Below are 16,966 nucleotides of genomic sequence, written 5' to 3'. Positions count from 1 at the left end.
ATTTATTTTTTGAATGATATAATAAACAAGAAAGCTCAGATTATAAAAATAAGGAAGCAAGCAACTGCATCACATCTGCCTAACTTTGTTGATATGTGGAATCTTCTCATTCTTTCATAAGAAGCACTGATATTTTAAAATAGGACCAAATGTAAACCTAAGAACTTTAAAAAGTATTTTTATCATAAACCTGTTTTATTAAAGAAAAAAACTAAAACAGAGACTATTCATTAAAAAAAGCTACCAAATTTTGAAAAATTGGTTATACATTTAGAAAAGAGAACAAAATAATATTCTCTTTCATGGATATATATGATTTATTAGTTTTAAATTCAGTCTTTTGTCTCTCACTGAGTCTTCCCAAACCTGTAAAGTAAATAGCTGCCAAATGACAGTTACAGAGAAAATCCAGTGGAAGCTCAGAAGGAAGGAGCAAATAACATAGACTTTGGAGTAGGAGTTGCAAACACAGATACCTGTTGAGGCCACTTAGTAACATGCAGTTGAAGCCCCTGAGTGTGAGACATTTGGAAGTAGTGTGAGTTAACTCCTGTTCATTGTTGCCATATAGGAATACTCAGGCATTGTCAGAACTTCTGAACTTTTTAAAAGAAACCAGAAATCCAGATTTTTCTTGTGAAATTTCCTATAAATGTAGGCTCAGTATAAAGTTGTGGATAAACAAAACATCTGAAATAAACTAAACATATCTTTGACCCACATATAACTACTTTGTGACCTCATTTGAAATTTGACCTGGGTTTAAATTCAAGCTCTGCAGCTAGTAAGCAGTGAGATTTTGCTATACCCCCAGTATACCCATCCACATTTCTAAAAAGATTTGGGAGTTGTTTTTGGAATTAAACATGATGGTATATATGTTTTATATCTGTATACCATTTCAGTTTCCTCTCCAATAGGTAAGAGTAGGAGATGATGCCAGTTAATAGATTGAAAAATGTTAAGTGTTTATCCATGATCAAACCACTTAGGATAGGAGCTATTTTTATAGCACAAGTCCTCTGACCTTTAAGTGCTTTTTCTATAAGACTTGTGGTTTTCAACCTTTAGTGAGCAGCAGAATCACCTTGAATGTTTGTTTAAAATGTAGATTCCCAACCAGCACAACTCACCAGGTCTAGAGTGGGATTCAGGAAGTTAACATTTTAAGCAAGCTCCTCAAATAATATGCTTTGGACCTTATTAATAAAATAGGCTTCTAAGAAAATTATCTTCATTATAGCAAGTAGGATTCATGGTTAGTTCTTTTACTCATCCAAAATGTGTAGTGATTTTTGGTCCAAAATAAGTATAATACTTTTTACTTTTCTTTATAGTCTTATCCTTAGCCTGATTTACATTGTTTCCTTCTTTGTTACATATGGACTTCTTGCCCTAGTTAATTTGTATGATTAAAATGAAACTGGCTTATGTAGAAACTGGTTTCTTAGGCAAGAAAGTGGAATGTTGAAGAAACTTTTAAAATGAGCAATATAGAATAGTGATAGTAATTTCTTTGTAAATAGAATAAATAGTCCAATCAAGTGGAAATAGTTGAAATTATACAAATTTACTAGTTAACTGATATTGGATAAATAGGAACTAAGAGGAGACAAAAGTGTGTTTAAAGCTCTATGGAATAATAGACTAGAACTGGAAAATAAAATTTCTTGGGTTGATCATCTCTGGGCTCTTAGCAGAGATTCCAAAAGAAATAAAGAGGGAGGGGGGTTGCGTTATTTCAGTTTACTTGCTTTCTGAATTTACTGACATCCTACTTGGACTTCATCTATTACAAATTTGACATACCATGGCTTGATACTTCCTGTTTAGTATGCATACATAGGTAATGTTGTCTTCCTCCAGGTGACAATAATAATAAAATAGTAAATATTTAGACAGTGTTTAAATTTATTCTGTTTTACTTAGGATAAATTTATTTTCTTAGATGGATTTATACTATATGTTTAATTTGGAGAGGTCTTAATAAAATTATGCTTCTTTAAATTCATTCTCTTGACTTGGATTTAATATTTGAGTAACATTGCTTTTCAAACTCAATAGTTACTCATTTTGTTAATGTGATGATATATGGTAAATATTTTTGGATAATACTTTGGTTATTGATTTTGGATAATAATTTTCTTCATCTGTCAATAGGGTTGCTTCATCATCACCAAATTTTATGTAAATCATTAGAATTTATTACAGTTTCTGTTTTAGAATATCTTTCATTTTAAGGTATTTTTTAAAATACTGCATTTGGAAATGAAAGTAAAAGAAATTGATTTTTTTAATTTTCTGAAGCCTTAAGGAGATAACTGGATTAGAGTTTAACAATATCCTAGAAAGTGATTTGTAATTTACGAAGAATTTTCTGTTACCTCTTTTGATTTGGGTGCCAATCCTGAAAGTAAGGCTAGTATCTCCATTTTACAAGGGAAGCTGCTTACTAAAGAACTGAGATTTTATTTCTCAGTTTAAGAGACTATCTAGAATTATGTAGAAAGAAAATAATTAAAAGTGACTTTGGGAGAAGGTTAACATGGAAAATAAAGGAGGAGCAGTTTAAATGAAGCTAGAAAATCTTTTTAGAGTTGTAGAGTGATCCTGAACTAGTAAAAAATTCACAGTGCTATTATAGAAAACGTAACCAGTAGTGAGACAATATAACTGTAAGAAGGCATTGGATTATTGCAGTGCAACAGAAATGGCTACTATGTACATAACACCCCCAAATATTTTCTACTCACATATTTTCCATTCTTCAAACTTAAGAATTGAAATGAACTTTAAACCATTAAGTCTATATAACTCCTTAAACGTTTGATGACTGCTAATAAGTGATAATATATAAAAACAAATTGAACAAGCTTCTAATAAGCAGTAATGCAAAACTCAAATATTTGTTTATAATAGCTAGTATATTTTTTTGAGACATAGCTACCTATATAATATAGCCATGTGTTTTTAACTAAGGACCTAACCTTTTTTTTTCCTTTCCCCCCAAGTCTCATGTTTTGGATTATTTTTCCCGGGATCTGTATATATTAACTTGGTTTTCTGATTTAAGAAATGAATTGTTCTTAGCCTAATGGTTAGCATGAGACAACCTTCTTTAGTGAGTTGATATATTTCTTAGTCAAAACAGTCTTATCTGGAGTAAAAGTATGATTTCCTTTATGTTATTTTTCTTTTTCAATTGAAAGTGCTTCCTGAATTCCCTTTATTACCTCTACCTAAGTCTTGAGTATATCTTGTCGTTCTTGGATGAGCTGTCCTTTCCAGGTTTAATTAACATTCTGATTCCATAATACTTTTACTAAAGCCTTCTTGCCCCTTCTCTGTCCCTGGTTATTAATATATTGGGTTATATGATTAAAATTGAACTATTTTATCCCAGAAAGCCAGTTCTGATATTTTGGGAAGATGGAAAGAGGGAGATTTCTTTAGGTCACATTTAAACTTCTGTGTCCTTAGAAAACATCTGTGTTTGGAAATCATATTAATCTGGTTGTTCTAAATATCACTAAACAGGCTATGGCAAGGATATAGTTTTTGTAACACAGGAGAACTTCAATTCTGAGTAGGAAGTTTTTTTGTTTTTGTTTGTTTGTTTTAATGTAAACACTCTACAGGGGATAATTAATGTGCTTGATGTTTCCAGTGAGCGTTTCCTGAGAGGTAGTATATATCATGTTACAGTTACTAAGAAAAAATATCTAAATGATGCTAAAAGTAATGATTGTTTTTATGCTAAAGACTGTCATTTTTAGGAGAAATTTGCAAAAGTGAAGCTTTGATTTGGAAATAGATGTACCACTTTTTACTCAGTAAGTGTTTCTCAAAGTTGTATATAATCATTTTAATAAATGAAATTATATTTAAATGTACTAATATAGCTTACTGTAGAGACCTATTTTGCTTAGTTTTGCAAATCAAAGAATAGTCGCCATCATAATTTTGTAGTCTTGATTTTCATATATATATATTTGAGTTGCTTAAAGTGAGAAATAGATTTAAAGATGTCAGGTCAGGTTTCTTGGCCTTTATCAGTTTAATTGCCTTTTGAAAGTAGATTTTGTGACTTTTTGGTGGCTTTTTTATTTGGCGCTTTTATTTCTGCTTCATTAGGCTTCAAAAACAATCTTAGACATCTTTAAATGACAGCTTCTGACATTTTTAAGCTTTTGAACTATATATATGATATGCATTGGCTCCACAAATGTTCTGTCTCTCCCCCACCCCCATGCCAGAAGTTTAAAGTGATAAGATTATTTTTCTAATTATAGATAATTCGTGGAGTATAGGAATTTTGTTTTCATCACTGCCATATGCCCAATGCTTTCTAACATTGCCTGGTATGTAGTAACAACTCAATAAATATTTGTAATATTCATTGAATGAATCTCATTAAGGAGATAGGCAGCAAAGATAAATGTGTTCTTAATCTATGGACTATTCAACCAGTGTTTTAATCACTTTGGAATCTTTTTTTCTAATTTTTTTTCGTTTGTTTTTTTCTAATTTATTTCTCTAGGGAAGTCATATGTCTTTTGTTTCTGATGTGTGGCTGATTATCAAATTTTGGTGGTTCTTTTTTTCCAATTGTTCTGTTCCTGGATTTTGTCTCTTTATAGTGTTTCTCAAAAAAGTATCTTCTCTAAAGTCCAGTTTTGGGGTTAATTCTGTAGGTTAGTGTATCCTTAACTGTTTTAAAATCAAAACTGATTCATGAGGGATTATTCGGAAACAGGATGGCTATAGGCAATCAGTGGATTTTTGTATTTGGCCTTATTCTCTCTTCAGTTATGATAAGTCGTAATATCTTCATTTTAGCAAGAAATGCATATACGATGCATTTTTGTCATTGTAGAAGTAAAACTGCCTTTAAAATATAGAAAGTACAATTCTAATTGGTCAGTGAAACAAAATTGTTTTTAAACTTTTTTGTTAAGGTATAATTGATATACATTATTAGTTTCAGTTGTACAACATGATTTGATATTTATATATTTAAAGTTTTGATTTTAAATATGAATGTCAACTTTTTTCCCCCATCATATGAATACAGTATTGGCACATTCTAGATTTGGCATGTTTTTTTTTTCTTTCCCTTCTCCGTTTGGCCAGATCATAGTCACTGTATCCGTAGATCTTTGGCTGAGCAAGATAATTTCTTTTAAGGAAAGTATTTACTGTTTTGGTTGAAGTTGCCTTCTTTGGCATAAAATAAACAACAAAAAGTTCTTAATTAAATGAATTTTAAGAAATATTTCCCCCTTTTAAAAGAAACCAAGAAATAGAGAACATGGATATAGTTCAGTTTGTTTTAAAAAGGAGTTGAGTTTTTAGAGAATATCATTAACAAAATATTCTTATGCTACCTACCTTTTAGAAATTCATCACACTGTAAGTTGTTTAGATATTCCACAGTGGTGTTCTTTATGATAGGATTATCATTGATCACAACCGAATGAATTGAGGGGATTTTTTTTTAATGCTGCAACCTCTTCCTGTACATATTGTTTGGTGTCTTTTCCCACTGAGATTTTTTTACTTGGGCTGGAACCTCTTTAATAATGGAAAGAAATTATTAATTGGCCTGGATAGTAATGTCACCTTCATATAGTTTTTAAAGCCAAACCGTTTTTCTGTGAGTTACCTCTGAGTGGACTAACTAAATATGACAGCCCTTTCGATGCCACTTTCTCTGGAGTTTCTGGTCTAGTTGGCTTTGTTGTGTGCAGAAAGATGTTGGTGGGCCTGGGAAGACTTCATTAAAAGAAAACATAGTTCTAAGAAAGGCTAATTCAAGTTTTATTCATTCATAGTAGAACTCAGATACATATAGTTTTCCAAGCACTGAAGATCTAAGATTATTTTCCAGACCTTTGTCTTAATATATGTATATATGTTATGTGTATATATATGTATTATGTATTTACTTAATATATAATACATATATTAGCTATATATATATATTTGCAAGGTCTTTATGACTCCCCTACTCCTCCTTAAATCCTCTTAGAGGTCTTTTAGTGAAGCAAATGGCTTGATCACTGTGTAGTTGATCTGACCATCTTTGATGTTATTTCTTGGGCCCCAAATACTGATTTACCAGAATAAGTAGTTAAATGAGAGACTGAAAGCTAGAGGTAGTTCTCTCACTTTAAACTAACACCTACCCCTCATCCCCTGTATTATTAAAGAGGAGGTTATTCATGTTCTCAAATAGCAGTTCAAAAATCTCACACCCTGGTCCAACCAGTATGAAAATAACTACTATGGCATGAAGTGTCTGTCCTTCCTCTGTCCCCAGCTGAAATTGGGGGAGGGACAAAGCCCAATTGTTACTTTACCCCCATCCTGTCTGCCTGCTAGAAGGCCTGTTTCCTACCCTAATGGTTTCTGCCTAACAAATGGTGTTTCTTTTTTACAGCATTATGATCCTGGACTTGTTGTGGTGATGGTAAACTTAGCAGTGGTAATTTTTTATTTTCAGACTGAATTACTCCTTTTGTCATCAGTGCACCAATATGTTAGGCTTACTTTCTCTGTTGTAGCCTTCATCCTTCTGCTTGGTCTTTTTCATTTTCCTTTCCTTTCCTTATGCAACTTGTCTGATCCTTGTTCATTAAAGGGTAATGTTAAGAAGGGATGTATCTGTTTGTGTTAGAACTGCCAAAAGAAAAATCAGTTAAAACATTAAATTCTAATATGGTCAAAAACTTGATTTCCCCACAATGTAATGGGCACTAGCACTTGCTACTGCAATTTATAAATAAATTAAAACAAACTTTGACTGCCTTAGAAGGCAAAAGTACTAATGCAGAGTTTATAAACAGGGGTTTACAGAGGTAATGAATTTGTACCAAAACTTTCTTGATTCTTACATGTCAAATATTGACAGATCAAAAAAGATACCAAAAAAAGTAAATTTCTTTGTCATTTCCCCCCGCCCCCAATTCTCTCATTGGACCATTTGTTATTACCACCAGTAAATCCCTGATTGAGACGTTATGAAAGTGATACTGCACCTAGGAAGTCATTTTTATAACCTGTCTTAATTTGGTCCTTTTGCTAAAGATTGCAGTCACTGCTTATTTATTATACCATTGGGCATAAGGTAGTAGTGCATTTTCATTTTAACTGGCAGTCTTTGATGGTATCCAAAAAAAAGGCTGTATTTTCAAACTTTTTTCTTTTTTCTGGCATGAGATGTTCTTTATTTAAACATTTTTTTACTGTGATAATTATTACTAATTATCTTATTTAAAAATAATGGGATATTGGTAACAAGTAGTTAAACTTCTGAATTTATTTTTTATTATTTTTTAAGGATTAAAAAGTAATCCCACAAATATAGAGCAACTAGATATAAGTGATTGCTGGTCACTTTGAAACAGTTTTTTTTTTTATTCTCCATGACCCAATCTAGTCATGATCATGGCATTTTTTATTGCTTTTTAATTTGGTTTTAGTAACACCTCACATTTAGCCTGATAAAACTCAACTTTTAGCCCAAGGGTATAATATATATGTGTGTATAACAAAAACAAAAAACAATTGTTTACACCAGCCTGAGTGAAATGATGAGGGAAGTAAACATTGTGTTTTTTCACTAAAGGTGTACAACGGATAAGGTAAGTCCTCTTTTCAGTGGGCTTACATCACAATGAACAGCGCAAGTTGTGATGTAAAACAGCTGTGGTAGTAAAGTGCTTGTCTGCCCCATTTTGCTTTGTTTGGCTGGTTATGAGTGGATTAAATATATATTTTTAAAAATCTCCAGCATAGATCGATTAGTTTAAAGTCAATTTTCTTCGCAACTAGTCCTTTTCACAGCTTACCGATTGCCATAGCCTGTGTTAAATCCACTCTGGAAAATGGCACCTCGGCACCAGTTCAAAAGAAAAACTGTTCTTTGTTCCTAAGGGCAACTAACTGTTGCTTTTTATTTAAATTTTTCATGGCCCCACTTAACTATAAAGCATCTTTTGAAAACAAAAGAGTTTTTCTGTATCATGTTTGAAACTGCTTTTTTGATTCAAGCATGTCAGTTTTGATATTTATTACCAGTTTTAAAAGTGTGTGTGGGAGGATATCAGTGGACAGTAAGAGTGAAGTGATACTTGATGAAAAGTTATTTTAAACCTCCCGGTGCCAATGCTTAGAAGTGCTTTGCATTACTTAATTTTGCTGTAGTAATCTGGAATTATCCTCAACTGGAAAGTCAATCAAGGTGGTTAGTCAGACTTAAACTGGGAGAGGTAGGTTTGGTTGTAAGCTGTGAGAATGGCTTGTGTTTGGTTCACTGTAGCTTTCTGGTCTCTGCACTCCAAGGCAAGATCTCTAACCACCCAAAACCCAATGTATAAAGTGAGCTGTTGACTTAGCTTCACATCTTACCTTGATTATGTGTTCCTGTTACAGGGAGAACAGATCCCATTCCAATTGTTGTCAAGTATGATGTCATGGGCATGGGTCGCATGGAAATGGAGGTAAATTGATCTCCTTAGCTCACTTAATTTATGGGATATTTAAAATTGATACCAATTCCAAATTCAGGTGCTAATGCAAAAATATGTTTATTAGAATGTAATTTTAATATTTTTCTTTGGAAATTTTAGAATATATTTTACATTTTTATTTAGTGCTGCCTTTGAGGTAGGTACGTGGCAGATAATAACCCTTGTTTAATAGGGGCATGAAAAAGTTTAGTGTTTTGCCCAGGATTGTGCAGCAAGGCAAGATCAGACTTAAACTTAGACTCTAGTGCTCATGTCAGTGGCTGTGTACAGCTGTGATATCTTGTTTTCATTGCCTAAAATATTTTCTCCATTTACTCCTAATTTTTTGGCATCAGTGAATTAAAGTCTATTATCATCAAAAAATATGCCCATTGAGAACCACATGCATGAAAGGATTAATGAACTGTTTTGCATGCTTTTTTTTCTGTGGGGTAACAGTAAAACAAGAGGTTGCTGAGCAAAATTACAGTTATTTATTTTCATACAGCACTGTAGTTGTGCACATGACTTTTTAAAAATAGTTAATTGGGGGTACTTCAGGAATTAAGACTAATATATCTATTTTTCTTAAGCTTGATTATGCTGAAGATGCTACCGAACGGCGCCGTGTCCTAGAAGTGGAAAAAGAAGACACAGAAGAATTGAGACAGAAGTATAAGGTACTTAAATGAAACCTTTCTTGCATGTGTAGTGCTCACACTAAAAGAGATAATCATTTTTGATGGAAAGAATCTCTGTTAATGACAGCATTTGTTTGACATTTAGTGGTGATTAGTAGTACATCTCAAGTTTCTGTTACTTTCCTATTTATTGCCTCTGTAAAAACTATAGAGATAATAATACCCACTTCATAAGTCTGTTTGGAAGATTGCATTAGTGCTTGAAAATACAGTGCCTGGTACACAGTAGATAGTGACAGCAGTAAATATTGTTAGGAGTTCTTTCAGAGCGCGATACTTATTGATAAGCCTTTTTTAGGTATGAGGCGTTTTAAGAGAAACAAACAAATCGAGAACTTCAGTATTTTCCTTTTTAAGGGCTAAGTTGTAGGAAACTGAAGTTTAGAATATAATTTAGTTTTCAAAAAGACTGACTAGGGAACATTTTTCAACATGTTGTATGCCCAGTCTTTACCATAAAGTAGGTAAATTTTAAGATAGGAAACAGGTTGGGTAAGATTATCATTATAGAAGCCTACTTGGTCATGATACTTAATTAAAATGGGAAGAGAAAGGGGGATTTCTCTTTTAAAATCGATTCTAACATAAAAAATATGTAAAGCAAAAAATATGTGTGTACGTATAACTATATGTAAAGCAAAAACTGACAACTACAAAGAAATGTTACAGCCACCACAATAGTGGGAGACTTTGATATACCTCTCTTAGTATTTGATAGAAGTAGAGGGGAAATATCAGCAAAGATATTTGGAAGATATGACCAATTAACAAATTTCACCTAATGGTTATAAAGAACTATGTACCCAATCACTTTGAAAATAAAAATTTTAAACATATGGAACATTTATTAAACAAAAATTTTTACTATATCTTGTGTCATAAAGTATCAACAAATTTCAAAGAACTGAAATCAAGCTATAAAGCAATCAATTTAAAAAAAGATATTAGAAAAATCCCAATGTTTGAATTGAAAGATGAAAGCACCACATAGCAAAACTTGTAGGATAAGCTAAAGCAATTTGATGTTTGATAGCAAATACATATCCTTAATACTTAGGTTAGAAAAAAAGAATAGCAGGAGATAAGTGAAGAAAACATTTTTCTCAGGAAAGAAAGAATAGTTGAATAAACCCAAAGAATGTAAAAGGAAAGAAATAATAAAGATAAGAACAGAAATGAATGAAACAACAAAACCAAATGTACTTGTGATGATATTAAGAAAGAAAAGAACATATAAAACCACTATCAGTAATGAAAAAGAAATTTCAGATGCAGCAGGCACTAAAAAATAACTTTATTCCATTGGATGTAAAAATTAGGTTTAAGTTAGCAAATTTCTAAAAAACATTGTTGAAATAAAATGAACTCAAAAAGAAATAGAAAACTTTAGTAATCCCGTAACTATTATATAAATTGAATCTGTGGGTTAAAAAAAATTTCCTTAAATCTCAGTAACCTCACTAGTGAGTTCTATTAAAATTCATAAAAGCAGTAACTTCAGTCCTAACCAGCAATTTCTTATCTTCCCAGAGAATTGAAAATGAAGAAAAATTTCCCAGTTCATTTAATGAGAGACTAGTACCACCTGGATGCTAAGTCCTGATGTGGATAGTATGCAAAGGATATATGACACTTATATGACACTGATTAATAACGCAGGTGCGCATCTTCAAACACTAGCAAACACCAGGACCAATTTAGGGTATATGACCAGGTTATCCCAGGAATGCAAGATTGCTTTAATGTTAGAAATCTAATTATATAGTCAGCCACATTAAGAGATTAAAGGGAAAAAATTATAGGATCATCTCAATAGATGCAGAAAAATAAAAGCAATATAAAAATTCAGCATTCATTCATGATGAAAAGTCTTGTCCAACTTGATAAAGGACTTTCCTTAATCAGATAGAATGCCCACCAAAACCATGTAGGAGACATCATGCTTAATATTGAAAAGTTGAAAGCTCTCCTTTTGAGATGAGACATGCCTGCTGTCAGTGTTTCTATTAAATACTGTGCGAGAGGCACAGTGAGGTAGGCAAAAGCAAACAAATAAATGTAGATGAAAAGGAAGAGATAAAACTTTTTGTTTGCAGGTATGCTTATGTGCATAGATATCTAAAAGAATATACAGATAACTCACACAGATTAATGACAGTTTAGCAGGATGCTAAGTACAAAATCATTGAATTTGTATATCTGTATACAAGAATTAGTAAAGATTACAAAAGTGTCACCATTTGTAATAGCAAAAATATGAGGTACTTAGGAATAGATCTAATGAGATGTGGACTTAGGGCAAGGGTTCTTAAACATTACTGACAGGCATTAAAGGATAATGAATAAAAAGTGAAATTTTTAATAATTTGTTCATGAATTAGAAGATTTAATTTTATAAAGAAGTGCTGCTTTCCCCCAATTTTTCTATACATTCATTGCAATCAATCAATACTGAAATATAGAAAGACTTGCCCCGTCAGCTATCAAAATTTATTATAAAGCTATGGTAATTAAGACAATGTGATACTGATACAAGGATAGAACAATGGAACAAAAAAGAGAGCCCAGACACAGACCCTTCCTTACATATTTGACTACTCGATAAGATAAAAATGATACTGCAAGTAAGTGAAGTATAAAGAATAACCTTTTCAATAAAAAGTTCTAGGAAAGTGTGGGTTACCCATATGGGAAATAATAGATTTGGACCTCTTACCTCATGTTATACAATAATCAGTTATAAATGGATTAAGGATGTAAGTGTAAAAGAAAAAAACACTTTAGAAGATAGTATAGAGGATTCACTTCCAGCTTTACCTAACTACCGTTTTCTTATTTTTCATTAATACTTTCCTCAATATTGTATTATGAAAACTGTTGAGCATACAGAAAAATGGAAAGAACTGTATGTACAGTGAATACCCATGTACGTACCACCTATATTCTGCAATTAACACTTATAAATACTGTTTTATTACAAACCAGTGACTTTTTTAAAAACAACTTTATTGAGAATCTGTGCCTTTTTTTTTTTAATTCATAAAGTATCTCGTTATTGTTTTTCCAGTACATCTCTTTTTTTTACTTTCTAATCCCTGTTTTTTACCTTTTGGTTACTATTTCTGCCTCTTTTTTTTTTTTTTTTTTTTAATATTCTAAATGTTCTGATTTTTTTACAGTGGTTTTTCTCCTTCTGTGGTTTGCAGTTTTGATGATCATCTCATCCTCTGTGAAAGTTTCTTGTATCCTGGATTTTAAAGGGAATTATTATGGGGCAATTCCATATGTGCTTTTGCTAGAGCCTCAGGTATTTAAGTGAAGACCTGAGAACTTCATAGGGACTGGTTTTAAAATGTTAATACCTAAGCTAAGCAGTCCTGCTATGAGTGGAAAGTGTAAATTCTTTAGGTCCATAATGACTCTGGTCTGAAATTTCAACCTCTTATATATGACCCTTGCCATTTATACACTGGTAGATGATGAATTTCTTGATGCTTTCAAGGGATAGTGGGTGATGATGTATTGTACTTTTTCTAGTCCCTATTTCAAGGGTGGAGACAACCCTTTATATCTCTGAACTTTACGAAGCAGGAGAGGTTAGCGAAAGGGTTAGATTTTGTAAAATGCTATTTTTTTGCGTCTATTGAAAAAGTCATGTGGAATCCCATGCCCTTTTACTCTATTAATATGGTGTATTGCATTGATTCATTTTTATATGTTGAACCAACTTTGCATTCCTGGGATAAATGCTACTTAGTTGTGGTCATAGTATATGATCCTTTTAATGTGCTGCTGGATTCAGTTTGCTAGCATTTTGAGGATTTTTGCATCTATATTCAAAAGATATTACTCTAGTTTTCTTGTGATGTCCTTATATCAGGGTGTAATACTGGTCTCATAGAATGAGTTAGAAAGTGTTATCTACTCTTTTATTTTCCCTAGGTTTTTAAAATGGTTTTACAAAGTGTTTTGTAGCCCTAAACATGTATTGTTTTATTTTACTTTTTTTTAAAGCTTTAGCTAAATGGAATCATATTTCCTGGTATGCATGTACTTGTATAAGAGTTTCTCCAGTGTGGCTTTTATTTGTGTTTATTTTTATTTTTATTTTTTGCTTTAAGTAGTTAAACCCGTGTGTCTTTCTTGAGCCACAGCTTCAGCTGTAGCTTGTATATATTGATATATAGTGTAGTCATTGTAATTTTTTTCCTAAAAGTTGTACAGTTTCAGATTTGTAGAAAGGTCTTTTTTGAAATGTTAATTTCTAGTTTCATTATACTGTGTTCATATATGTTGCTTATATTATTTCTTCTTTTTTGGAATTTATTAGTTTTCAATGCAGCCTAACATGGTCTTTTTTGGTGAATGTTCTATGAATACTTTTTAAGAAAATGTGTACCCTATTTTCAGGCACACACTTTATTAATGTTATTAAGATGTTCTGTAGTATTAAGTAAAAGCCAAGATAGAATTAAAATGTGCTTCTGCAGTCACCATTGCTAGAAGATGAATTCTCCTTGGTACCTGCAAGTTCATACTGCTCACTTTTGAAATGAAGTCTCATGTAGATGGATCTGACCGGAAGAGGGTAGATCACAGTCTGTACCTTAGTTTTTAGGAAGGTTGGGGGAAATAAACTTTTTGATTTCTATCTTGGGGGAAACCAGCTCTGATAAGGAAGAATATCCACAAGTTGCTTAACAGCCAAACAACATGAAACTGCCCACGATGCTTAGAGAAAATTATTGTGAAGGGCAGAAATCTTAATGTGCTTTATATTCACTTCAGTTTTAATAAATTTGTCCAAAATAGTTTAATACTGGCATTTCAAAAAATACTGCAACCTTTTCTTGCTTACTCGAGTAACTCCTCTAGAAAGGTAGAGAGATGGTAGATGATAGAGCTGCTTTGAAAACGGGTCCAAAAGATAGAACGCTGAATAGAAGCAAGGCCAATTTTAGAAGCCTTTGGATTGAGACTTCTCTTAGGTCTGTTAACTAAAAGGAGGTACTCATTGTGAGAGTAAATGCATCCACCCTGCTGTAAAAGGCTAGCAATTATTTTATTAAATCGTTTCTCATTCCTTTCCCCTTATTCTCTGTGCTACTTTATAGCAAATGAATATATTCAACTTGCTTTGAGATATCTTTTGATGTCTAGTTTTTAAGTGCAGCTGCTGAGGCATGTTGGACCACCTTGTTGGGTCAGTCCCACAGTTTTGAGCCAGAACCTCATTGAAACTAACGGGTAACCAACACAACTGTGTTGGCATTTCAAAATTAACAGAGCAGTGTATTTGAAAGATATCCTCATAATGTTTAACTCCATAACCGACCACAGCCTCAAGTAATCTTTTTTTATCTTAAAGTCTAAAAAACGTTGAATGTTAATATAGTTACTCCAGCTTTCTTTCAACTTTCAAAGTCCTCATGTTTTAGAGGTATATCATAATAAGCACATGTAGTTAGATTTTCGTTTTCTAACAGTTTTTTAGTACATTTACATTTCTCGTACTCATAAATCTGTTTCTACTCTCTTTTTTACTTTTTTCCTGTGTCTTACTGTTCATTCTTTATAAAAAAAAGTTTTCTTATTCCTTCCCCCTTTACCATTTCTATTCTAATAATTACCTTTGGGATTTTAATACAAATTATATTTAATTTAACAAAGTCTAATGTTTACTCCATCTCAATCACTAGAAGGACTCTAGAACATTTGAACTTTGAACACGCTCTCCCATTATACCTGGTTATGTCAGCTAGCATTTTGCTTTCATCGCTTTTTCATACTGCCAGGTAGGTAGTGGTGGTGGTGGTGGTGGCGGAGGTGGTGGTGATGGTGATGTTCTCTTTTGAACGTTTGTTTAATTTCATTGCTTACCATTCACTTTTAGTATTTTGGATGATTTTCTGGCATCATTTTTCTTTCCTTTATAAAGTACTACGTCGTTGAAACTGATTTTCAAGTCCATAGCAAGAAATATGTTTAATATTGCAACCACACACACAACTGAAACAAACGTTTTATAAGACAATATTTACCTTTATGTGAAATACACTATATTTTTTCTATTTTTTTCTTTTTTATGCATGTTACAATCTACTTAATGCCATGACCCACCCATGGGTCACAATCTGTGGTTTCAAAATACTGCTTTAAGAAGCTCCTTGTTGATGAATTCGTTGGTGGTAAACTTTTTTTTTGGAAATGCCTTATTTCATCATTTCTGAAAAACATTTTCATTATGTATATAAGTAAAAATGTATCTTTACTCAGCACACTGAAGCATTCTACCTTCTGTTGTTGCTTTTGAATTTCCTGTCAATCTGATTGTGGGTGATCTCAATTTTTTTCCGGATGGTTTTATGATTTTATTGTCTTTGGTCCCCTGTAATTTCACTAGAGCATGACTAGGTGTGTATTTTTATATACCCCTGTGTGGTATACTTTGCGTTTCCTGTATCTGTGGACTAATATCTTTCATCGATTTGGAAAAATCCTCAGCCATTATATCTTTAAATAATTTTCACTCATCTGTGCTCTCTACTCTTTTTTAGTTCTACGTGAACGTTCTTGTTCTATTCTCGGTTACCCCTGTCCTCTTTTTCATATTATCTGTTTCCTTGTCTCTGTTGAACAATTTAAGTAATTTCAATCTGTCCGCCAGTTTACTGTATCTTTTTAATTGAGATATAATTCACATACCATAAAGTCACCCTTTTTAAGAAGTGTACAGTTCAGTGGTTTTTGGTATATTTTGTGAGATTGTTCAGCCATTGCTACAATCTAACTCCAGAACATTTTCACCACCCTACTACATTTTTTTGAGCTTTATCTAGTCTGTTTTTTACCTGTCCCTTAAGCAGTTGATGAATTTTTTGGGTTTTTTTTTTACAATTGGGTTTGCAATTGTAAATTCTCATTTGGTTCTTTCTGCAGTCTGCCTAGTTTTTTGTTTTGTTTTGTTTTTAAATGTTTTATATTTGCTCACTTTTGTAATTTCATTTTCTATTTTAAACATTTTTATGGTTACTTTATATTCTATAACAAACTATTCTGAGTCTTGCATGTCTAAATCTATTGCTTATTTCCTGTGATTCTAGCTTGTGATAGATTTATTTATTTCCTTTTGTGTGTGTACTAATCTTTGATCCTAACATATATTTTGTTAACCTAGGAAAATTTTTAGGGCGAAAATTGAGTATGTTTTCTAAGAGTATTTTTGATTCTTGTGCCAAGACCCAGAAATCCTGGAATCTTTCCAGCCCAACTCCAGGTTCTTTTGCAAATTAGATTAGGCTTGTCAAGTTTAGCTTCCCACCTTACTTAAATCTCAAGCTCCAGGGTCACCCATATGTCTTAAGGAGGCCCATTGATTATCAGTTTCAGATCATAGGTGATTTTGTTTCTTCTGTTTTGTCGCTTTTCTCCCATTGCCCTCTTAAGGATTTACTTATCCTTCTATGCTTCCTGCAATGCAGTAAAAATTATGTTTTAAATGTCTAGTTGGTTGGTTTTTTTTAAGCCAGAGGTAAGGGTAAGGGATGCTACAGTATCTAGCTCACCATACTGCCAAAAGGGAAAGTATAATTAAACTCTTTTGAACGTTTGTTTATTTGAAGACAACTTTAGTCCAACCGCACACAAATTACTTCACCAAATTGCCACTTATGTTTCATCTGGCTTTTACTGGTACCACTAAATTTTATGAGAAGTCCTTTTTTCTCTCTTCAGGTAAGACTACTTCTTTAC

At 32.4% G+C, this 16,966-nt stretch overlaps 1 protein-coding gene across 8 annotated transcripts in view; it reads left to right on the top strand.

Annotated features, from left to right (window-relative positions):
* The window catches only part of GPATCH8 (G-patch domain containing 8), a 73,379-nt gene that overhangs the window by 35,139 nt on the left and 21,274 nt on the right, over positions 1-16,966 (top strand). For 3 of the 8 annotated variants that reach the window (XM_016139734.2, XM_016139750.2, XM_036223849.1), the window contains 2 exons: positions 8,437-8,504; positions 9,107-9,193. In XM_016139734.2, the coding sequence (XP_015995220.2) occupies positions 8,437-8,504; positions 9,107-9,193 (155 nt within the window). Of the gene's footprint in view, positions 1-234; positions 4,362-6,442; positions 8,505-9,106; positions 9,194-16,966 lie in introns of those variants that run through there. The other 5 variants (XM_036223847.1, XM_036223848.1, XM_036223850.1 and 2 more) reach the window with 3 other exon arrangements.

Source organism: Rousettus aegyptiacus, unplaced genomic scaffold, assembly GCF_014176215.1.
Source record: "Rousettus aegyptiacus isolate mRouAeg1 unplaced genomic scaffold, mRouAeg1.p scaffold_m13_p_6, whole genome shotgun sequence".
NCBI classification, from domain to species: domain Eukaryota; kingdom Metazoa; phylum Chordata; class Mammalia; order Chiroptera; family Pteropodidae; genus Rousettus; species Rousettus aegyptiacus.
This window is presented reverse-complemented; position numbering and strand designations above follow the sequence as displayed.